Raw genomic sequence first — 25,072 nt, 5'->3', positions numbered from 1 at the left:
ATGCACAAGAGTGAAATTGTTATTGTGGGCAATATATTTATTGCTATTGTTAATCTATTTTAAAATCTGAAATGGGATAGAAAACTGATGATGAGGTAAAGTTTTCAAGATTTGAATGAAATATTTTCCACTGTGTGGACCGTGGAAAAAGCTTTCACAGAAGCTTTTGAGGCTCAGTAATCATTGATTTGAAGTACAAACGCGTTTCCGAGTCGAACGTGGAAAATTTCAATGCCCGAACATGCGGCCATAATTCAGTTCTATTACTAAGAAAGAACCACTGAGGAAAATTTCGTTAACATTGTGTGAATTTAATACTTTCTATAACATTCCTATATTCAATTTGAAATTATTTTATTAATTTTATTTAATCAACAACAACTAAAAAGTAGTAAACTAATATATTGATTTTAGAAAATCCAATAAAAGTTTGGACATGCGATGGGTCTACCACTACTCAATGCGTCTGTTCTGAAAATTTTAGTTATTCGAGAATTTGTGGTTTTCATATACATGTTAATTATAAATCAAATCTGTAAAAGTAAAAATGTTTATCCTTTCAACTATAAAATATCTGCTCAGTTAACTAAAAATGCAACATCTTTTTTCCTTTGAGAATTTTTTAGACTAAATTTATTACTATGAAGAGAGAAAAAAATGGAATAAAGTTGAATAATTTGATTATAGTAAAATGTAAAGAAAAGAGAAGAAGTAAGGGAGTGAGTCATATATCTCTGTTTGTTTCCCATAAAACAGTAACAAGGAAGAAGTGAAGTTTCCCATATATTTCATGGTGTTTTCTCTTTAAAATATGGCTAAGCCAAAATAAAAGTGGGGTAGCTCTTCTTTATGCATCAATATTCATGCTTTTATGTTTATTTTGACCATTTCTTCTCCTATTTTTTTATTCCAAATCCTATAAAATAGAGTTTTAAGTATTACATATTTAAATGAAAAAGTATAATTAATTAATAGATTTTTCCTATTATTAAAAAAAAAAAACAGTCAAATACTTTCCCTTCCGTTCAAATTTTGAGTCTTATAAATCCTTCTTCGTCTCACCTTCCGAAGCAACTCCTCTGTCTATTTCACACTTACCTTCACTTCCACTTCGTTGCTTTATATCTCCTCACTCAAGCATCCCCTTCATTTGGCATAACATCACTACTTCACTTTGCCTTCAATAATCTTCTTAAAATTATCAAATCCCTGAACTCAGGAATTCAAGGTTTTGTGCAACCAAGTAGGAGAGTAATTCCCTATCTGTTGTTGTTTTTAGTTCATTTACACAAAATGGAAGAGAGCACCAAAAGAAAATACTCTAGCCTGATCCATGAACTTATCCAAGGAAAGGAGCTAGCAAAGCAGCTCGGTAACCATCTGGTTTCTTCTTCTCCATCACCCCATGAAACCAATGAATTGTTGGTTGATCAAATTCTCTCGTCCTATGAGAAAGCCCTCACCATGCTGAACCGAGGGTTTACTGTGGGAGAGGCCAAACCCACCACTGGCACCATGATGGATTCCCATTGTTCTCTTACAAATGGTGCAAGTCCCAAAAGTGAGGTCGCGGACCGTGAATTTGAGCACAAAGCTGTCACCAAGAAAAGGTAATTTCAAGAGTTGCCAAGTTCTTGTTTTTGTGACTTGTGTCAGTTGTTGAGACTCGTGATCTGATTTCAATATGGGACCCTTTGAATTTGTGGCGTGCAGAAAGACCATGCCTAGATGGACGGAGCAAGTGAAGATTTGCTCAAGTACAGGACTCGAGGGGTCTTTGGATGATGGATATAGCTGGAGAAAATACGGGCAGAAGGATATTCTTGGAGCTAAGTTTCCAAGGTCAGTTAGAAGCTCTCTTCTCATTTAACTTTCTTGTTATAAATTAATCAAGTCTGATTAACAGTAATTTTTCTCAGGATAAGTTTGTATAATCGGTGGTTAATTACCTGAATGGGAAATAAAATATGCATCTACGATTACTTATCTTTCGTTGTTTTAATTTTTCTAGTCCCTCCAGTATTTTAAAAATGACTCTGCATTCAGTAAACTAATTCAAATGAACCTAAATTCGTGCATTGTGTTAAAGGCGTTGAGTTGTATTAATGAGGTTATGTGAGTGGTGCAAGGGATGTACGTCCTTGTAGTGGAGAAACGTGGAACTCTTATCAAACAGGACCACTTGTTGTAGAGTGTCATGCTGGTTGAGTTTGACTGCTAATATACGCCATTCATTATTAAATGCTATAACATGCAAATTGCAATCGAGTTTTGGCTATTTGGAGCAAACTAAGTTTGCTAATCTAGTTTTTATGTAAAGAAGAAGAAACTATTTCATAGTTTTGCAAAAAACTGACGAGTTGTGGTTTGCATTGCAGAGGATATTACAGATGCACACATAGAAATGTTCAAGGGTGCCTGGCAACAAAACAAGTTCAAAGGTCAGATGAAGATCCAACAACAATTGAGGTGACCTACAGAGGAAGACATACGTGCACGCAAGCTAAGTATTTGAACAAGTCATTCCCCTCAAACATAAAGATGGGTTTGGGGGAAAATCAATTTCACAATGATCAAAATAATCAACCACTTCACGAGAAAACACAACATACCCCAGCGGGGATTTTTACCTTTGAAACAGAGGGTATAGTCAAAACCGAGGAATTGGAAATCAAGGAGGATATCCTTACATGGTTTTCATTTCCTTCTCAATCAAATGGATCAGAAAACGAGGACAACATGTTACCCGAGTCGACGCTTGAAAACCAATTCACGGAAAGCTTTTCTCCTGTATTCATATCACCAGCAACTTCAGAATCAAACCCCTTTTGTTTGTCAGCATGCCACTTGGACAGCACTGAACTGTTATGCCAACATATACAAACCTCGGACAACACTGATATCACTGAGACAGTTTCAGCCCCAACTTCAGTAACCAACTCCCCAATTCTGGATTTGGACATTTGGCTTCATAAAGGGGATTTTGACACAGATTTCCCTTTCAACACTCCTGATTTTTTCTCTTTATTCGAACTTCCCTGCACTTCCACTTAGATAGTTAAAGAGTGGGTACGAACTAAGAACAGCGTAGCCATAGTCTGTTCCGGATTAACTGGCGAGTCTTACATCCTGGCTATGGAAGGGTAATCATAAGTCATGTTGATAAACGAAGACAATGAAACCTCCTTGTCATGCAAGTTTAGTAGAGTTTTCATGTATGTAATGTACGTTTTACCTAAGGTGTAGTGCGTAAATAATTTGTAGCTGTAGTCTACTTATGCATTTTGTTACTTGTAATTGGTTCAGGTGTTTCTTTGGGTTCCTCAGGAATTGAGTTTCTGAAATGAACGAGTTCTCATATCAGTTGTTGTCTAAAGTTTTGAATTGCGATGAATGGTCAATGTCATATCACTAAACAAGAGAAAAAGATTGTGATCAATTTGGCATAAGGATCCCGATTCCTTGCAGTAAGGGAATTCAGGCATTCAGTCAATCATAACTGTCTGGTGAAGATTGGTAAATTCGACGAAGAATATACATTTAAACCGCAAACAGCCTGATTTTCATACTAGTCTGAATTCATGACTAACTTCTCGGCGTCTCGGGCTCATAATCTAGACACTTCACAACTTTCTTCTGAGGACCAGTTTTAAAAGTTAGTTGTTAAGTTAGATAACTTCTCATAATATTCAATATGAAACTTAGACACTCCATTATATCCAAATCCCTTTCAATTTGGTAACTCTCAGAGAAAAATTCACTTCTCTCTAGTTGATTTGAAACTCGGTTTATTTTTTAATCAAAAATAAAAAAAAGTTCTAACAGTAATATAGGGAGGAACAAGAAACGAGGCAGATGCCTGGTATTTGTTGTGTTACGGGCAGATACAGCAAGATGGTGTAGATGGAGACTAGATTTCACCCATCCTTCTTGCACATCTGATACAATCATCCAATATCATCTTGGCATCATATTTGTATACAAATCCTTTGTCACACAGCTTTGTTGAGGTCCACTTGATATCCTTCCTTTGCCCATCTTTATATCTGAAATGTAATTTTCAGACGAAAACTGTAAACAACTAGTAGGAAGAAAACTTAATTGGTGTAATCCAAGACTATAAAATCATGTAAAAATGTGATCTTAATCGTGCTTAAAGTTATTCCATTGAAAATGTCCTTATTTAACATCTATTTGCATAAAAGATACTACTATTTAGGCCTTTGAGTTAGTCTTTAAGAAACAAACAAAAGAGACCAAGAGAAGAAATAAACCTAGCAGTAACTAAGAACAGGAAATCAAATCACTTACTCTTGTTTGACGGTGAATTCTGGATGATAAAGAGCATAATGGTTAGCCATCTCTTGTAATGAAATGTAAGAACTTGCACACAAGAATCTTCCACTGATGGAAGTGCTTTCCATGCAGAAAATATGAGCTTCACAGACGTCATCAATGTGTACAAGAGGTACTTTACCCAGCAATCCATCTAGGAACTTGAGTGATTTGTAGGATATTTCATTTTGCACGATCTGTGCAATACAAACTATTCTGCTACCGAGTGTAGACGGTACAAGGCAGTCACCTCCCACTAGTCCACAAACAAGTGTTACCACCTCCAATCCTCCACCATTTTCATCATTCCCATAGCTCAACAGATGTTTCTCAGACAGTGTCTTTGAATAAGTATAGTCCTTGAAATATAAGGCCAATACAATAAAGTCAACATTTGGACATTTGCACCTCTGTATCATATTTCATTCTTGTATATGAACAATAGCAATAAACAATCTCAATGATGTAAGAAAATCAACCGATGAAATTCCGAAGATTGATTTGTAGTACATGAGACTTAATATCAATAATGAATTTGGATGACTTGTATCCTAACTCCTAAGTTAAATTTATTATTTCATCAACAAACTTTTACTAGGATATGATTTAAATGACTCTCATACCATCTTAAGTAGTGGACTTTAATCTTATAAAACCAACTGGTTTGTAAAATAAGATTTGAACTCACTTATATATTATGAATTGACTTTATATCTAATTGTCGTGAGATCTTCAAAATACTCCCTCACTCCAAGCGATTAATGTGTGAGACTAGATATTTATGGGTGATTCGATATCAAGTGACACGATAGGTACAAGGTCTCATTAGGATAAACTTTAATATCATCATAAGAATAAGACTTTAAACCTAACTAAACATTACAAAAAATAAAAGATGAAATTTTCATTCACTTTTGTACTTTGAATTCCAATAAGAATGGATGTTGCATTTTTGCATGTCTTTTTCTTCTAAGTCTTAAAAATAGGAATACTCTTGTTTTACGTTCTCCACCGAGGGATGTTTTTTTTGGAGGTGACTGCCTCTCGAGTTTCTCTTGAGAAACTTAGAAAAAAGTTAGAAAGTTCCTTTGATTAAGTCTCAGCCATATTAGTAAGAGTTTTGACATCTCCAACAATAAATCACATTGCCTATGACCGTTACTAGCACCTTTTTCTTGTTTTATTTACTTTTTCTGTTTTCTATTTCATTTATTTATATAATTTTGTTTATCTTATCCTCTTTTACATTGGTTAAAACGAATGGAAAGAAAATCTTCTACCTTTTTCAATTCATCTGTATCATAAATGTTTATATCTTTGTTTCTATCACATGTCTTGTTTCTTTACTTACCTATTATAACCCAGACAACAAAAAGAAGTGCAAATGACACAGCAAGGAGTAGCAAAAATCCGAATGCTTTCTTTGAAACAAATTGAAGAATTTAAAGCTGACAACTAACCTTGTACATAGGATCAAGGTAAACGTATTCCAAGGAATCATTGAGAGGGGTCCAGCAAGTTTCATCCATCACATCTTTGAAGTCACTCCCATCTTCTTTCAGTGGAGAGGCTGAAACAACAGACGCAGTGTAGATCAGACGTTTCACCGTCCCTGATCTCACACAAGACATCACAATACTTTTTGCCCCTGCAACTGCTGCTTCTGAAGTATCCTTGTACTGCGATGTATGCATTATACATCATCACATCACTCATATATACTATTAACATGTTAAAACTATAATCTGTCAAGACTCTTATGCCATGTTTTAAACAGATTTAGTTATGTATAGAGTTAGACAGGCGAACCTGAGGTGAATCTGGTTCATGGGCGAGGGGAGTAGCAACATGAAACACAAACTCACATCCTTGAATTGCAGGATCAAATTGAGTTGGATTGTAAATATCAGCTTCAAACAGAACCAGATTGGCTTCTGCATGAGGAAGACTCTTTAAGAGCCCTACCTTGGACTCGTTCTCTGTTGATTATGTTCCAAAATACGAATCAAAATTCACAAGAGAACATACATAGTGTGCAGAAAGAGAAAGAGAGAGAATACTAACTCAAGTCTCTGACAGTTGCATGAACAATGTAACCCTTGGCCAGTAACTTCTTGACGAGCCAGGAACCTATGTAACCACTGCCTCCTGTGACACATACCTTGCTCCCTTCCCCCATTTTTATTCTCTTTACACAGATAAGTATACACTACAAACAGTTACAACTTGAACTGAAGTTGGAGTGGTTTATAAAGTGGATTTCCTGGCTCACAAATACTGCCAAAACACTCTTCAAACACGAGTGGACTGTTATATTTTGAATTGGTACCCTCTTGCAGATTTCAGTAAAAATGCATGAATCTATTTAATTTATTATATAATAAAGTGATGTTTAGAACTAAATTTTCATAGTGTGTTCGTCCTTGATTAATCTCTTAGAAGAAGCCGCCTATCATTTTTTTAGTAAGAGTAAAACAGCGGTACACGCAATGTTAAAACAATTTTTATTCCATCACCATTCCCATTTTAAAGTCTTGGAATGTAATAATTATAAAAGAAATTAACAAACCAGAACGACACAGATATATGCATAAATAATAGACATGGCCGGAGCCATTACAAGTACTTTTCCATGCCTTCTGTAGTTCAGTGGCTGGCCTCCACTGCACCAACAGTATCGGTTCGGTAATATATATTTTAGCACATACGCTTTAATTTATTAAATATTTATTCTTGAACGATTGTTGGGACATAAAGAACGATTATTTTGTTTCCACTCGGTCGGTCGTTTCCGCACTCGGCTTCCTGCTTCACCTTTCTTTTCTCGGCCATCTGGTAGTACAGGCTTAGAGCACTCCGACGATCAAGTTTCAAGGTGTCAACACTCGGTTGTTAGTTAGATAATGATGTACCTCATTCTTGAAATTCGCGTTATTTATATTACCTTAATGAGTCTTTGTTAGTGGACCAGATTAAGAGGTTGGTTCGTGTTTAGGGTTGCGTTAAACAACCATTAATCTGGGTTAGCCCTGTTGACTTGGTCACCATGTCTCGTCATCATGAGCTTGATCGATCATGTGATCTTTTTCCTATCATGAACGAGTAGTCATATGATTCGGTATTCTGATCAACTTACAATGTGGTCTGGCTATGAGAGTACAATTTTTAATTTACTTTTTAGAGAATACTAAGATTTTTTATTTCCACTCACTCTTAAAAGTGTGTGTCAAACTTCTAATATCAACATAAATTTTCAAATTTCAATTGTATCCTTCAAAAATATTAATAAAAATTTTATAATATATTTCTCGTTTCTCCGTTTATTAATAGTTAGAAGCTATAGAAAAACAACTTGTGTGCAGCAAGGAGTTAATGATTTAAGGATTAAACTTTATAACATTAAATTAACTTTAGTTACTTATCAAATTTTAGATTATTTTGATATTTATAATATAAAAATAATTAAAATAAGTTTTTTATATGTAGAATTGATTCCATTTTAGTTTTCACTTCATCAGTACATCAAAACTAATTATAATAGACACATGTTTTTTGTTTTCCTATTAAAATTATAATTAGAACCACCAAATTTTATCCCTTTATTAATGAAATCCGGCTGGTTGATTTACCAACCAAGAAAGGGCAAGGGGAGCCCCGCAAGATGAGGGTAGGGATCTTTAACATTGAGCAAAAGCCCTGCAAAAGCTTCAAGAAGTATAACGACTTCAAAAAGATTTTTTTTTATAAAAATATTATTTTTGAAAAAAAACTAAAATTTATTCTATTTAAGAACTAATTTTAATTATTTTCATACTATAAATAACTAAATGGTCGACCAATGATAAAAAAATAATTTCATAATGATACAATAAAAAAATATTTAATCATGATTAAAGATTTAAAGGTGGTATTTCACTATTTGGATAGGTTTAGGTTTAAATACTTGTTTTTGCTTAAAAGTCTTATCGAATAGGAAGATTCTGGAGATCTCGTGGCATGTGCTAGTTTGATAAAAGTCTCTGCCAAAAGATATATAAATATATTAGTATAATGATAAGAATTTATTTACTAATATACAGTAATTGGTAATAATTTTACAAGGATATATATGTATTTAAGTTTCATTTTTAATATATATATATATATATATATATTATAATAGTAAAAATACATAAGTGACGTTGAAATAAGAAACGTGAGATATTATGTGGATTTCTTGTAATGAAATAAATTAAATAAATTAATTCGGCATTGTTTCAGACATGACAGTTAAAAACAAAAGAAAAAAAACAAAGTATATTTAAAACTGCTAGAAAATGTGTACAAGTTAAAATAAAATATTTGCACCAGTGTCGACCTCCAAAGCAGATAGTAAAACTAAGATTAAAATATAAAACAAATACATTGACTTGTATTCACACAAGTTGTAATGCTGTAAGATAATTTAAAAGTATAATAATAAGCTAAGATATAAAGAAATGATTGTGTTCTTAAACTGCAGGATCAAAGTCACATGGGTTTAGTTTGAAACAGCACCACTATCTTAACTCAAGTAACATTTCTTAATTTAAAATGCTAACTTTCAATTTCTTACATATTATTTCTCTTTTATTTTAAAATGTATTCATTAAATTTCCTTTTCATATTCTATTTTTCATAACTCAGGGTTGTATTATTTTTTCTCTTTTTTTTCCTCTTCTTAAAATAGGTATTTACTTTTTTCTTTCTAGTATTTTTAATGATTTTTATATTACAAAGTTTATTTTTATTTTTAAATAAAAATATGTTATATATTATTATGCAACTTAAAATCTCAATTACTTTGACAACTCAAGTAACAACAATCATTACTCATTACATAACAAATATTATTAAAAAAAATACAAAAATATGGGAAGAATAGACCAAAACTCATATGTTAACAAAAACGATACAAAAGTAAACTATACCTATTCATAAAGAATTATAAGAACAAACAAGATAGAAACCTATTATACCAATGAAAAGATTTTTTATGAATAAATTATAAATTAGTCAACTTATATTACAAAGTTTATTTTAACAATGATTATTCTTTCAATATATATTTTATTATTTTAGGTTATATTTAAAATTACAGATGGTTATAGATAAGAAAATATATTTTTAATATTATTGTTTAAAAAAAATATAATATACTATTCTAACTATTACACTATTTATATTATTTTAATATTATAGTTCAAAATATTATAATTTATAACATAATAGTTCAATCAAAATATATTAACTGAAATAACAAAAATATATAATTAAAATAATTTATCTATAAATTTTACATTAAAATAGTAAACAAAATTGTATAAAAATGACACATAAACATGTTAGTTTTTGTAATTTTATACGGACCGGTTTATTTATTTATATTTTTTAATAAAATAAATTTATGTTTTTTAATGCATTTGTCTACTATGTTTATTTTGAAAATAGCCAATTCTCTGTTTTATTAGAAGAAAATTATACATATATTAAATAATTTTAAAAAAAATGTCTTATTTGAAACACACTTATTTTAAATGTAAATAAACCAAATTTATATTTGTCAACTATCTCCGAATCTGTAGATGAGATACTTATAATATATTTTAAACCATTTAAATTATGTTCATTACGCATCTTACCATTTGTTTATTATGCTTAATTGAATTGGATTTAAATTTCAGTCCAATTCAGAGATACTCCTATTTTGCTAAATCGTAAATCCTGGTCATGGTTCAGGTATATTTCTAGAATTGTGTAATCAATAGTCAATGATCATTTCTCCTAAAGATTGATCAATTTGGCCCCACACTGTTTCCTACACAACAAAAAGGCATCCCTTTACCACTCTCCTGTATATATGTGAAGGACCAACTAAGATGTTTGAGTGGTCCATATGAAGAGCATAAACTCTTTAAATTAGAAAAAAACTAAACAATGCTAGATATGATATCTTTTTTGGAAACTCAAAAAACAACATATAGGTAATAAAACTTGTAACCATTACAATACTGATTGAAACACCAAATGAACATGATATACTACAGGGAAATGCTTAGTAAATAAATAAATAGAACAAAATATTCTGTAAACAGGGATACTGTGTAGTAATGATCACAGTCCTTATTTTCTAATTAATGTAGTACTATTTCAATTAATTTAGAACTGAGTTTTTTTTAATCAACAAGACAAAAACAAAAGTATTGAAGATAGGGAAAAAAGAGACATCCACATGTTACAAGCAGATGCAAAGAGGGTGTAGATGGACACTAGATTTCACCCATCTTTCTTGCATATCTGATACAATCATCCAATATCATTTTGGCATCATATTTATATACAAATCCTTTGTCACACAGCTTTGTTGAGGTCCACTTGATATCCTTACTCTGCCCATCTTTATATCTGAAATGTAATTTTCAGATGAAAACTGTAAACATTTAGTAGGAAGAAAACTTAATTGGTGTAATCCAAGACTACACAATCATGTAAAAATTTGATCTTAATCGTGCTTACAGTTATTCCATTGAAAATGTCCTTGTTTAACATCTATTTACATAAATATACTACTATTTAGGCCTTTGAGTTAGTTCTTTAAGAAACAAGGAAAAAGGAGACCAAGAGAAGAAATAAATCTAGCAGTGACCAAGAACAGGAAATCACTTACTCTTGTTTGACGGTGAATTCTGGATGATGAAGAGCGTAATGGTTAGTCATCTCTTGTAATGAAATGTAAGAACTTGCACACAAAAATCTTCCACTGATGGAAGTGCTTTCCATGCAGAAAATATGAGCTTCACATACGTCATCAATGTGTACAAGAGGAACTTTACCCAGCAATCCCTCTAGGAACTTGAGTGATTTGTAGGCCCTTTCCTGTTGCACGATCTGTGCGATACAAATTATGCTGCTACTGGGAGAAGATGTAAGGGTTTCACCTCCCACTAGTCCACAAGGGAGTGTTACCACTTCTAATCCTCCACCATTTTCATCATTTCCATAGCTCAACAGATGTTTCTCAGACAGTGTTTTTGAATAAGTATAGTCCTTGAAATATAAGACCAATACAATAGCATTAAACAATCTCAATCATGTAAGAAAATCAACTGATGAAATCCCGAAGATATTGTTCTTTAGTACATGAGACTTAATATCAATAATGCTTTCCTCGTTAAAGATTAAAATTATTTCTCACTCACTTTACAGTTAGCTGAATCTCTCTAAATGACTATCTCATCTCTCTCAAAGAAGTAAATCCTTAATAAATCACATGCATACACTTTCTCATGTGAGGCTCAGCTAATATATGTTAACATGCTTATCACATATCACTCATACTAAGTATATATGAACTTCATAAATGCCTCTTGAATAGTGTGTTATTCACATCAGACACTGATAAACTAGGATACGTACCAAAAATATCAATTTTTTTTTTTAGATTTTTACAATTCTAACATTGTTACAACATAATTTTAAAATACTCAAATACAATACTTTTTTAAAAATTTAAATTTATTACATAAAATTTTATTATGATTATAGAAATAAACAACAAAAATATATAGATTATATATGTGTTATTGAAAATGTTTTTATTTAATTTTTTATTATATCTTTATATAATATAAAAGAATTAAAAATTAATTTTTAAATGAATTTATAGTAAAATAATTTTTTTAATAAGGATGATAAAAAGATAGAAGAATAAAATAACTTAAATAAATTATATTGTCTTTTCACTTTTTAGATTTTAAACAATAAGTTAAATTTATTTTTATAATACGTTTCATATACGTTTCTATCGGTTTGTATCACATCACATGTCTTGTTTCTTGACCTTTCTATTATAATCCAGACAACAAAATGTGCAAATGGGAGCAAGAGCAGCAAGAACCCGAATTCTTTCTTTGAAACAAATTGAAGAATAAAAGCTGGCAACTAACCTTGTACGCAGGATCTTCAAGGTAAACGTATTCCAAGGAATCATTGAGAGGGGTCCAGCAAGTTTCATCCATTACATCTTTGAAGTCACTCCCATCTTCTTTCAGTGGAGAGGCTGAAACAACAGACGCAGTGTAGATCAGACGTTTCACCGTCCCTGATCTCACACATGACATGAAAATGCTTTTTGCCCCTGCAACTGCTGCTTCTGAAGTATCCTTGTACTGCAATGTATGCATCATCATCACATCACTCATATGTACCATTAACATGTTAAAATTAAGAATTTCATGCCATGTTTTAAACAGATCGAGTTATGTGTAGAGTTAAAGAGGCGAACCTGAGATGAACCTGGTTCATGGGCGAGGGGAGTAGCAACATGAAACACAAACTCGCATCCTTGAATTGCAGGATCAAATTGAGTTGGGTTGTAAACATCAGCTTCAAACAGAACCAAATTGCCTTCTGCATGAGGAAGACTCTTTAAGAGCCCTACCTTGGACTCGTTCTCTGTTGATTATGTTCCAAAATGAATCAAAACTCACAAGACAAGAGACATAGTGTGCAGAAAAAGAAAGATAGAGAATACAAACTCAAGTCTCTGAGAGTTGCATGAACTGTGTAACCCCTGGCCAGTAGCTTGTAGATGAGCCAGGAACCTATGTAGCCATTGCCTCCTGTGACACACACCTTGCTCCCTTCGCTCATATTTTTTCCCTCTCAGAGAGACGACAACAAGCAGGTAGAATACAACTTGCAACTTGCAATTGCAATCAGAAATCTTGAACTACACTATTATATTTAAGATTGTGATCCAGGAGCACATTCTCATCCACTCATTTTATTACTATTTGTTCAAATCTAACATGGACTATAGATATGAGAACGATCAATTATTTTTATATATTGAATGTAAATTTTATCTCATCTGATTTTATGAATTAAATTAGGTTTAAAGTTCACTTTTAATATTATTATTTATTGTAATTTTTATCTTTCTTTTAATAATTTAAATTAATAATATAGTATATTTAGGGTATATATTTATATTGCTCGTATAATTTTTTAATTTTTTTATAAACTCCGAATTTAATGATTGAAAAAGAAGCTAGTGGGTCGAAGACTTTGTGGATGAATAATTTGCTGGAGAAGTACTTTTCCATACCACTACCCTTTAATTCAAAAAGTATTATTAATTTACCTTTTGAGAGAATGTTTACATTTCAATAATATCGGTACTATCTTTAAGATTTTTTATTTTCACTCAGTCTCTTAAAAGTGTGTGCCACATCTTTAACATCCCATAAATTTTACAGATCTCAAGCTCATTTCTTCAATAATAATAACTAAAATTTATAGTGTATGTAAATTTTGTCACTTTCTTAGTTTTTTATGTGATCAGAAAAAGAAAAAGACTGATTCTTCCCTCCACCAAATCAATTCAAATTTTCAATCAATATATATACACATAAAAAGTCTCTTTTATCCTTAATAATTTAAAATACCACCTAAGGTTCATTGAGCACAGAGGCTGTGGAGAGTAAGGTGGTAGAGAGGAGTTGTCGATGGAGAAGATGGAGAAGAAGTGTGCACCGAGTGAAAGCGATACTGAGATTGATGAATTTCGGATTTGTATATGTAGAATTTTTTTTCCTAGATAGGGAAATCTGGAGGTTTTGCACATGGTGCTGTCTGAAAACTTAAAGGAAAATTGATTGTTTACATTATTTGAATATTTATATTTGAAAATCCTGAAGATAATAGTGTTTTGAATGTATAAATTCAAAAGTCAATAAATTTGTCTTTTTTTTATTTAATACCATTTTTTTGAAAATAAAGATGAAAAAGAACATTTTCAAATTTTAATTTTATATTAAGTGCACTTTATAATTGATATGGTACTGGAAGAAACTACTTCAAAAAAAAAAGTGTGGACCAAATATAGTTGAATTTATTATTTTTTAATTATAACAATTTCTATATAAAGTCTTCTTATAAAATTATGATATTTCATATGCCACAAACTTTATGTAACACATATTTTTAATTATAATTCATGTATTCTACAAAAAATCTCAAAATTTATTGGCAAACAAAATTTTCTATTAAATATAATAACAACTTTAAATTATTTTTTTAATCTAAAATTAAAAAAGAAAAAAAAAACTTTGCGTACTGTTCTGCAACTAGTTTATCCAGTGTCACTAAAACTCTTTGTGTGGCCAAATGCGGTTGCTTACAGAAAAAAGCCCTTTAAGATATTAGTAGTTCAAAACGTGAGTGACAAAAACAGAAAACATTCCTACTTTGGATACTCCCACTAGTTACCCTAGCACAACTTCACAAATTTAATAATCTTTTCATTTATGTAGGGTCCACAATTTATTTCATTAATCTCTTGTAGTTTCTTCTATGCACTGTTTGGAAGAGAGTGAGAGCAGAAAGAGAAAGAAAAAGAGGAGAGAATCCGGAAAATTAGATTATTTAGATGTAAGGAGAATGAGTTATAATTTATTAAATTTGATGGAACCTGATTTCATTGTAAAAAGAATAATTGTTATTTATTTATTAAAAAAATATTTTAGAATTGTTAAAATTTTTGAATTAAAATAAAGATAAATATTTATTTATGAATGTAGAAATATGTATTTATATATTTGGATAGAAAATTGTAAGTAAGAGAAATAAATTACAAATAATATTATAATGTGAACGATAAAAAAAAAATATTTAATTTTAAAAGATGTGATATTATTTTTTATGTTAGCTTTTTATGATGACAATATAAATTTAACTTAAAGTAGTTATAAATTATTTATTTCATTTAATTTTTTATTGCAATTAATAATAATAAGTTATATAGGTTTTCTATGATGAAATGTTGAGTGAAATTATTTATTATAACTGTATCCAATGTTTATAAAAGACATTCTACACTGATCTTTCTTTTATAAGTTAAGAATCTAAATATGAAATATATTGTTGAAAATAATTTTTTTGCAGTCATGACAACGATAGTAATCTAAACAGGTGTTGGGTTAATTAGAGCATTTAGAATTGGCCTAATAGATAAAATAAGGAAAAATATTTGTTGACGGCGTCTTTATTGTCTGCATTCATTTTGACAAATGTTAGGATGAAAGCTTATATTCATGCATAGATACTTTATGGAAAGCTCATATTCTGCAAGTAATTACGCAATTATTAATATGCTATATCTCTCCGAAGTTAAGAGAAAAGGATAACCTGCAGCCACCGTGGAGGAAACCACAATCCATATCGTTACATGATTTTGTTTTCTATCTTAAAAATAATTTACTCACTTAATCTCAAAAATCGATTTTATATGTGAGATTTGTAATATGAGATCTATACGTGTAATCTTAATTTTTAACCTATTCATCTTATTTCTTATGCTTTGTTTGGATTAGAGGGTGTGTGGGAGTGGAAAGTTGAGGGTGTGAAGGAGTGGAAGTGTGAAGAAAGTTGAAGTTGTTTGTATTGGGGTATGTTAGAATGAATATGTAAGGAAAGTTTATTGAAATATGTGAGTGATGTGATGGTTGTAAGGATATTTTGAATTATTTTGAATTGTGTAAATTGTAAGATTACAAATATACCCTTATGTAAATTAATGTATTTAGTTAATTTTAATATTATTTATGATTCTTTAAATTATATATATTTACAAATTTACTCTTATCTTTAAAATATTTAAATAATAAAATATGAAATATTTTGTAAAATTTAATTTAACTAAATTTTTATACTATTTTTATATATAGGCATTTTTATTTTATTAGAAATATATTTAATATTTTTATTTTTATTATAAATGATTAATTTTTTTGGGTGTGTACAGTTTATTTGAAATAAAATTAAAATAACTGAAATGATTTTAATTAATATTTATTATCATTATTTTAAAAATTTATTTTAAAAATTATTGTTATTTTAATATTTATATTATTAATATAGTTAATTTTTTTATTAATATATAAAAAAATTTACAATTTTAGTCATTTTTTTATGATTTATTATATGTGCATGGGATAGTTAAAAAAATAGATACAAAATTAGATGTGATTAATTCATAGCATATTTTATAAAAATATGGGAGCACATGCGTAATTGTAGACATCCTATGTGGCTTTTTCTCTTCTCTCACTTATTTCTCTGCATTTGAGAGAAGAAGCTTGAACCTTCCACCCACCCACTCCTCCATCCCTCATCCTCCTTCATTCCCAGATCTAAACAGGGATGCACCTTCATTTCTGTCCGCAAGAACAGTACACCCCCTATCCAAATAGACACTTAATTCTCTTAAGTTGAGACTGTCAATTAAAACTTTATAACTGGTTAATAGTAATAAATTCTATTGTTAGATTTTTATAACAATAATAAGTTTTAAATATAATAAATCTAATTCAATCTCTTATATAATATTTTATCTATAGTGAGATTGCACATATTATATTATATTATATTATATTATATTATATTATATTGTATTATATTATATTGTATTGTATTATATTATATTATATTATATTATATTATATTATATTATATTATATTATATTATATTATATTATATTATATTATATTATATTATATTATATTATATTATATTATATTATATTATATTATATTATATTATATTATATTATATTATATTATATTATATTATATTATATTATATTATATTATATTATATTATATTATATTATATTATATTATATTATATTATATTATATTATATTATATTATATTATATTATATTATATTATATTATATTATATTATATTATATTATATTATATTATATTATATTATATTATATTATATTATATATATATATACATTTATGAAAATATATAGTAAGCAATAGCTTGCTTCTATAAATGAAATTGAAAATGAGTATGAAGATAATAATTATCAAATGTTTGTTTGAGGAAGGAAATAAAGGAAAATTTGAGAGTGAAGTAGGTTCATAATATACTGTATTTAATAATGAACTTTTATTTTTTTCATGTAAAAAATTCTTTTATCTTTAGAGATTGTTTTGAATATGAGAATTTCAATATCTTGTCTTCTTTTTAAACTTTTATAATCAAACTAATTTAAGTGTTCTTATTTCTTTGGAATATTTTTTATAAAAATTGGTTTTAAGAAGATAAAACGGAATCTTAAAGTGTTATATGTTTTTCTATAAGTATCTTTTAATTGTAACTTATTTATCATAAATTTTTGTTTTAGTAATTACATCTCTCAAAGGTTCTTATTCAACTATGGATGATTTCAACTATTTATGAATTCAAGAATTTGAAAATTTCAAAGAAATAAAAACAATTCATTACATATGTGTGATTTTTTTATAATTATATTAAATTGTGTGTTATTTTTTTTATGTTAGTGACAATAGTAATAATATATATATATATATATAAATATAAATTTTAGTATATTATTTTGACTCTCAAATTATTGGTAAAGATTTATAAGTGAATAAGATAATCACTGAAAATAAAAAAACTGAACTAGTGGGCTTATTGATTACTAAATTGCTAGGGGAATGGTGGCCATTTCTTTCTACACTCCGAATGATTTTAACTTGCACCCCGTGAGATGACAAAATGACCATATTACCCTTATTGAAAATACATTTCTAATTCTGCATTTTTGGAATTTTATTTTGGATTTCTTCATTAAAAATTTCAATCCATAAATACATTATTGAATGCAAATTTTTATTGTGAACATATATTTTAAAATATAATTCAAAATACAAATTTATATAAATAATTTAGAACAAAAAAAAGTAAGTTTTACATTTCAGATTGTATAATAGAAGAGAGGTTTCTCCATATTATATAATAAATTAAAACTCAAAATATAAAAACAAAAGAATAAATTTAAAATATTTAAATATATGGGAGTTGCATGAAATCATGGAGGTCCAAGAAAAAGTGGGCAGAAATGGGTGTGTGGATGGATACTCAATTTGGGTTTGGGTTCTATAGAGAGAGAGAAGAGGCCCATTGTGCATAAGATGATTATACAAACATTAATAATAAAATGTGGTTGAATCATATCATGATGATGAGTTGAATATTAGAATTAATATTTTATTACATCATTGAAATGTGAGTCTAACTCTACCTCTGAATATAGTCTAAGAACTCTACTCCAGTGTTAGGTATTAAATTAACAAGTAAAACAAAGAAAAAAGTATTATATTTTTGAACTACAGCACATGATACAGTAAGAAGTGAGGGATATTATTATGACACAATTGGACCTATTCTACAAAAATGTAGGGTAGAGACGCATAAACTGACGATGAAACCGATAAGATAATTCCACCATAAAAGTTACACAGTAAATGGATATAGTTCCATTAAAGAAGAAGATATTATTGAGTTGGATTTGACCTCAGCTTAAAGGAATTAAAATAATAATTTCCCCAAGAATATACGTTGGAAAATACTACCCCAGTTTGTGATGTTTTTGCTGTGAATAAAATTAAAATTTATTTGTCTTCGTATATGTATTTTCATATTGTTATGTCGTATTAATTACTTTTCTAGCATATTCAAAATTACGTACATCTTAAATAAAGATAACGAACTCATTCTCTTAGGTACAAATTAATAATTTAAGATAAATTAAAGATTTATTTTCTATTTTTACATATTAATCGAATAAGTAAAAAGTAATTAGGTGAAAAGGATACATCGTTTCGATAATTCTAGGAGTATTTTTTGAAAAATAATAAAATTGCTAAATATTTAATATCATTAACTAAAATAACCAACTTTTTTTATCCGTATGAATTAATTAGAAGTTTGGACACAGGTAGTAAAATTTGATTATAATTATATATTAAACATAAAAAAATCACGAAATATTTGAGTTAAAAAGGTCCTTAAACCATTTGATTATTTTTAATTAGGATAATGAACTAGTTTCCTTTTTAATTGAATCCTTAAATTTGTTTTTTTTTAATTATTAGGTCCTACGCTTAGTTTTTTGAAGTCACAATTAGGCGACAGAACTTAATTAAGAAATAAATATCAGATAAAGGTTTCAATTAAAAAATGTTAGAGACGTCGTAAAGATTGTCAAACAATCAAAGGGTGTATAACAATGACACGGAAATGCATGTATTGATTTCAATTTTCCCAATTGTAGAATACGTTTCTGTATTTGAAATATATTTGCAGAAAGAATTCGTGACCATGTTGCTTTCTTCTTTTTCCTTTGAAGGATATATCTTATTACTTATTAGTTATTGTTTAACTTTATATATTATTTTGTTTTTAATTAAGTAAGAAGAATTTTATAAGAATATTTTAAATATATAAATAGGTGTAAATCTTATTGAGTTAAATTTTAAAATTTGTTATTTAACAAATTTTGAATATCTTTTAAGATCTAGCAATTTCTCTTTCTAGTAATTAGAAATGATAAACCAAAAGAGTAAAGAAAAGATAGTTGCATAAAATTACAAGATAGAACGTATATATCTTTCCAATTGCTATAGAAGTGGAGGAAAACCAAACTTTCATACCAAACATGTTTGCCTGAAAAGTGTTGTGCACAAACTGGTTTTTGGCAAGACGTGTCCAATCATCATGCTATATATGAATTAATTCCAGCCACAAAAATTACCATAATATATAATAGGGGAAAGTTAATTAAGGTTCTAATTGCAGAGACAATAGTAACAATTACACAAACCTTAAAAACCATGATGCCGTGAAAACTTGGTATGAATGCGGTTGACGTGGTGAGGATGCACTTGCTTAAAAATTCAAAGTCATGATAACTGTTAGGAAATGAAGAACTCATTGAGTTTACTATATATACCATATCAGACATGACATTTTAGAATTGACAAACATTTCCTCCAACATATAAACAAGACACTCTTAAAACATTAAAAACAAAATTTATGTTTAAAATTTTGATCATACTTCAAGTAATCAAGTTATTAGTGTAAATATTCACACGTACGTTAATGATTAATTGTCAGAAAAAAAAAAAAAACATTCATGATATTTAAATCTAAAATCTAACATATAAATTGAGTCGAAGTAATGGGAGTCACTCTGTTTACCTCGCCACAAGATTTGGAGTGTGACTTTGATTTATAAACTCTGAAGAGCCAATCATCCACTTTCCTCCAACCCCACGGAACTAACCTTCTACAACTACCTGTCAATGGAATTTAATTTCGTAATCCTTCTAAATCCACCATCCATTTTATCTATAGGAATAATATATATAGTTAGTTGGTTATGGATTAGAAGCATTATGTATATGTTTCTACTTTTCACAATTATTAATAATATAATTTTCTTTCTTTTCTTGTTTTTTTTTTAACTTTACATGGAGTTACTAATGACTTTTTTTTTCTCTGATATGTTTAATCATGAAGATTTTTCTTTATCCTTTAAGTTCATTCCTAATACCTTCACCATGCACATCACCCTTAAGTCAGACAAAGATTATTTTTTTATTTGTAGCAACAAATTCTTGTTACTATTATTATTCTTTGATAATCCACAAGTTTCTCCAAGGTTCAAAAATGTTATGATTTTTGTGTCAACAATATCAATCCTTTTTGTGTCATGAATGAGATAAACTTATACTCATTTGGCTTCTTGCATCACTTTGAATCCTATCCTCACCAAGATAGTGGATCTTGAAACTTCTGCTCAAATTTAAATAAGATTGCACACATATTATGCCTCTCAAACTAAGACACAAATCAAGAAGCTGAAAAATAAGCTATGTACTTCAATGAAGAATCATGGTGTCACTATGTATATGTTTAAAATCAAGAAAACGGTTGATACTCTTGATGCTATTAGAGCTCTCATTACAGTTGAAGATCATATAAATGTTATTTTTTATGACTTGTATGAAAATTATGATCATTTCATTACATTTATCACATCTAGCTTAGAACCTTATTATGTTATTATATTGAGGCATTTCTTATAGTGTAAGAAGAAAGATTTAGAAACGTTATCTTAATGATCAGTCTCCTCTACAAGCTAATAATATTTTTGGTTCATGATCTTTGTCAAATCATCAACAAAATCACAATCGAAACAATACTTCTCAAAATAGGAGAGGACGAATGTTTTTTCATTCCAATAACGATATTGATTACGAGTTTGACATTGATGATCATAAATCTACTAGTGATTATTGTATTTATTTAGAATCCAATCTTGTCTTTTGGTCTTCTCACAAGCAGAATGTGATATCCTGCAACAACACTGAGGCGATATAAAGGAGTATTATTGCGTAAAATCAAATAATTGTGTTCCCTTCTCACTAATATTAGAGTTTCATCCCCTATTTCAAATATTTACTATGATAATTTGAGTATTATTTTTCTTGTTGTTAATCTCATTTGACACTTCAAATTAAAATATTTTGAACTTAATCTTCATTTTTCATGATAATGTTCAACAAATCAAATACAATTCATCTTCTAACTTGTTATCAGATTTTTTATTTACTGACTAAACTCGTTTATAGTATCTCTTTCCTTAAGGATTGTGATAAATTCTATTGTTGTAAATCGGGGGTGTCAGGAATAATGTATACGGTTAATTAGAAGGTTTCATGTATAATATACTGTATTTATATATGCTAGACATTTAATCAATGATAGAATTCTTTCCTTCCTTACTTTTGTTATACCTTGCACAGCGTAAATCATTGACTAACCAGTATTTAAAGTCTATAAAATTTACCAACAAGTTAATATTTTTAATACTGTGACAACGCACTAATTTTAGAACTTATAATCTACAAACAGAAACTTATTTGTTTTGATTAAATTGTCGAAATTTATCGTTTTTACGCCGATCAATTATTCTCATATGGAATTAAGCTTGATAAGATTTGATGGACAGATCGAAGAGGACAAGAGGCCTAGGAGTAATAATTGAACTTACTTTAAATTTTAAAGACCAAAATTAAACAAAAATCTTATTATAAATGTGTATAATGAGTTATTATTGCATTTAGTAGGTAAGGAAGGCACCCAAGAATTTCACTTGGAGGAAGAGTAGGTAAGGTCTGAACTGATGGAGCATTATAAATTGATTACTGAGTATCACCTTTTCCAACTTTTTAATTTTGTTTTCACCAGCCATGATTCATAGTTGTTACATTCATTGTAATTTCTGTGTACTGTGTAAGTATAGAAAATAAATAACTCTTTAAACATTATTTTGCACAACTTAGTAAAAGATCATAAAACGATTTAATTCGATTCATTGATCAAGTCATTTTACTTATTTACTTATGAAATGTTAAAAATTGTCAAGTGTATTTGTAATACTTCAATAGTATTTTCTTAGTTTAATAAAATATATATGCATATTTCCAAATTTTAAATGTATTTTTATACTGTTTTGTTTCTATCACTCTTCAAATAAGCATTGCATACGAATTTGATTAATAAAAATAGTTGTACTAAAGACTACACTCTTCGATTATACAAGTAATTCTAAACTCAAGAAATCAAATTATATTATCAAGATCTATAATCATCTTTATTATCAAAATCATTTACTTTCATTGATCAAAATAGCTCTCATTGTACAGGAGTTGTTTGTTTACTAAGCAAAATCAATATAGAAAGAAAGTTGAAAGAGAGTAAAATCTTATAATATTAAAAAAAAAAAGTAAAAGGAAACAAGATAGAGAAATTTTAAAATAAAAGGGAATAACCTTAAACGCTAAATAAATTATGATGATGGATAAATAGATTTTTATCTCACTAATAGATTTTATTTAGGAAAAATATTAGAAACTACTCTAAAAAAAACTAAAGAGAAAATATAAAGAGAATGAGACTTAAATATTGAGTTGGTCCATTGAGTTGCTAGTTTTTAAATATATATATATATATAATTCTAAATATTAAATTATTAAATAATGTTTTTATTCGGATAAATTGAAAAAATAAATACTTTTTAAGTTATTTTACTAAGTTATGTAATTGAAAATTAACTTGTATACGTAGATATTCATGATTTAAATTAGAATATTATTATTTTAAAATAATGTAACATAAAATTATAATATTTTAAATTGAACTTATTTTAATTTTAATATTTTATGTATATAATAAAATAAAATAAAAATCGGTCAACGGACTAGGTAAGCAGGTCAAGATGGTTTGAAGATAATATCTTATCTGGCATCATTGATGCCGGTTGAGGGGATCCACCCGTTTTATGAGCTTCAAACATAGTTAATACAAACTAATATAAAAGTCAATTGTTTATTAAAATGTTTAAAAACAATTCTAATTATTTTAAATGAGAGCACATATAAAAAATGAATGAAATTTGGATAAAATTAAAAAATTGCAGCATCAATAGTTTTAAGACAGAAAAAGTATTCAAGTAGTGGTCATCTATTTGAACCCAATATATAAATGGCATATAGCATTTAAGATTCCTTTCTCTTTTGTGCACACTTTTTCTCTTTTTGAAATATAAAAGGAAGGTAAAGCTTCTCCGTAACTCCTCGTGCAGAAAACGATATTAGGATGCTATAACATTTAAGTGCCACTTTGTTTTTATCAAAACTTGAATGGTTTATATTATGTACATATGTGTTTAACGTAAAATCTCTTAAGAATATAAAATAATGATACTGTTAATTTTAATATAGTAAAATCACCTCAAATTATTAACTAAAACCTATGAGACCTCGTCATAAGAGAATACGAGGTTACCACTTAATCTCAACCAACAAAGATGAAATGCAATGTCTCTCTAGCATCTCACTAGGATTTCTGTTAATCAAAGAAAAAAAGAATTAAGATTTCTAATCTCATACTATGATGGATATCTATTATCTCATTTACTATTTATGTTGTTCTTCCCTTTTGCTTGTATTTCTCTTCCTCACAAGTTTCCTTTATATAGAGAATGAAAAGAAAACTTCCTTATAAAGAGATAATTGATAATTAATGTTTGTCGTATTTTCAAGATACTTTGAAAATACCATCTTGAACTTTTTAGGCTGAACTTCAAAGTCTTCAAAGAGATATAATTCCAAGACTTTGGAATTTTCATCCTTGAATATACTCAATGAATCAATTATCAATATTCATTAGTCATGGTCTCTCATTAAAAATTAGTCATGGTCTCTCATTAAAATTAAAGTGAGATTCCCAACAAAATCTAAATTTGTGGTTGAATTAATCCGATTACATTTTTTCAAGAGCAGTGATAATTTGACATCCATTGCTCCAAATTACACCTCTTCAAATGACAAAAATATTCTTTTATATTTCATAACCTCTATCATTTGAAAGTTGTAATTTGAAGCAATGCAAAAAGTGGATGTGAAAATAATATTTTTCTTTTTTCAATTATATTTGAACAGTATGAAAATAATTTTATTCTCTATAACAGGTGGATCCTGAGAAGCACACTGTTTTTGAAGAGAGCATCATATAGATAGTGTGGCTGACCAAGGAAAATGCCATCCGCATGGGACGGGGCCAGAGACAAAAGATGACGAGCAGTATTTGTAGCATTTCTACAAGAATGCGATAAAGTCTATATGAATCAAGCACTTAATCCTAGATTATGAGAGAAATATTATTATGTTATAATCTCCCTTAATCTGGTTGAAGGCATTTTACCAAACTGAAGAAATTAACGCACGTTAGCTAAGACTTATTGAAAGAAGTGGTTGAATGAAGTAAAACCAAGATTAATTTTCTT

At 28.7% G+C, this 25,072-nt stretch overlaps 3 protein-coding genes across 3 annotated transcripts; 1 reads left to right on the top strand and 2 right to left on the bottom strand.

Moving 5' to 3' along the window:
- The first annotated feature begins 1,029 nt into the window (after positions 1-1,029).
- Positions 1,030-3,363, top strand: LOC137831890 (putative WRKY transcription factor 46). The gene is made up of 3 exons (XM_068639778.2): positions 1,030-1,610; positions 1,714-1,842; positions 2,379-3,363. Exons 1-3 carry the CDS (start codon positions 1,294-1,296, stop codon positions 3,052-3,054), a joined length of 1,122 nt encoding a protein of 373 aa, XP_068495879.1. The 5' UTR covers positions 1,030-1,293; the 3' UTR covers positions 3,055-3,363.
- A 350-nt stretch (positions 3,364-3,713) lies between these two features.
- LOC137831889 (NADPH HC-toxin reductase 1) lies at positions 3,714-6,743 on the bottom strand. The gene is made up of 5 exons (XM_068639777.2): positions 6,400-6,743; positions 6,145-6,314; positions 5,796-6,014; positions 4,312-4,694; positions 3,714-4,046 (listed from the first exon to the last, which is right to left on the bottom strand). The coding sequence occupies exons 1-5, from the start codon at positions 6,512-6,514 to the stop codon at positions 3,911-3,913; spliced, it is 1,023 nt and encodes a 340-aa protein (XP_068495878.2). The 5' UTR covers positions 6,515-6,743; the 3' UTR covers positions 3,714-3,910.
- A 3,696-nt stretch (positions 6,744-10,439) lies between these two features.
- On the bottom strand, positions 10,440-13,223 carry LOC137831888 (NADPH HC-toxin reductase 1-like). Its single transcript, XM_068639776.2, has 5 exons — positions 12,891-13,223; positions 12,638-12,807; positions 12,300-12,521; positions 11,021-11,400; positions 10,440-10,758 (listed from the first exon to the last, which is right to left on the bottom strand). Exons 1-5 carry the CDS (start codon positions 13,003-13,005, stop codon positions 10,623-10,625), a joined length of 1,023 nt encoding a protein of 340 aa, XP_068495877.1. The 5' UTR covers positions 13,006-13,223; the 3' UTR covers positions 10,440-10,622.
- Positions 13,224-25,072: the final 11,849 nt, after the last annotated feature.

The sequence above is a fragment of the Phaseolus vulgaris genome, chromosome 6 (assembly GCF_051622355.1).
Source record: "Phaseolus vulgaris cultivar YP4 chromosome 6, ASM5162235v1, whole genome shotgun sequence".
Lineage (NCBI taxonomy): Eukaryota > Viridiplantae > Streptophyta > Magnoliopsida > Fabales > Fabaceae > Phaseolus > Phaseolus vulgaris.
Note: the sequence above shows the minus strand (reverse complement) of the source record. Positions and strands in the feature narration are given on the sequence as shown.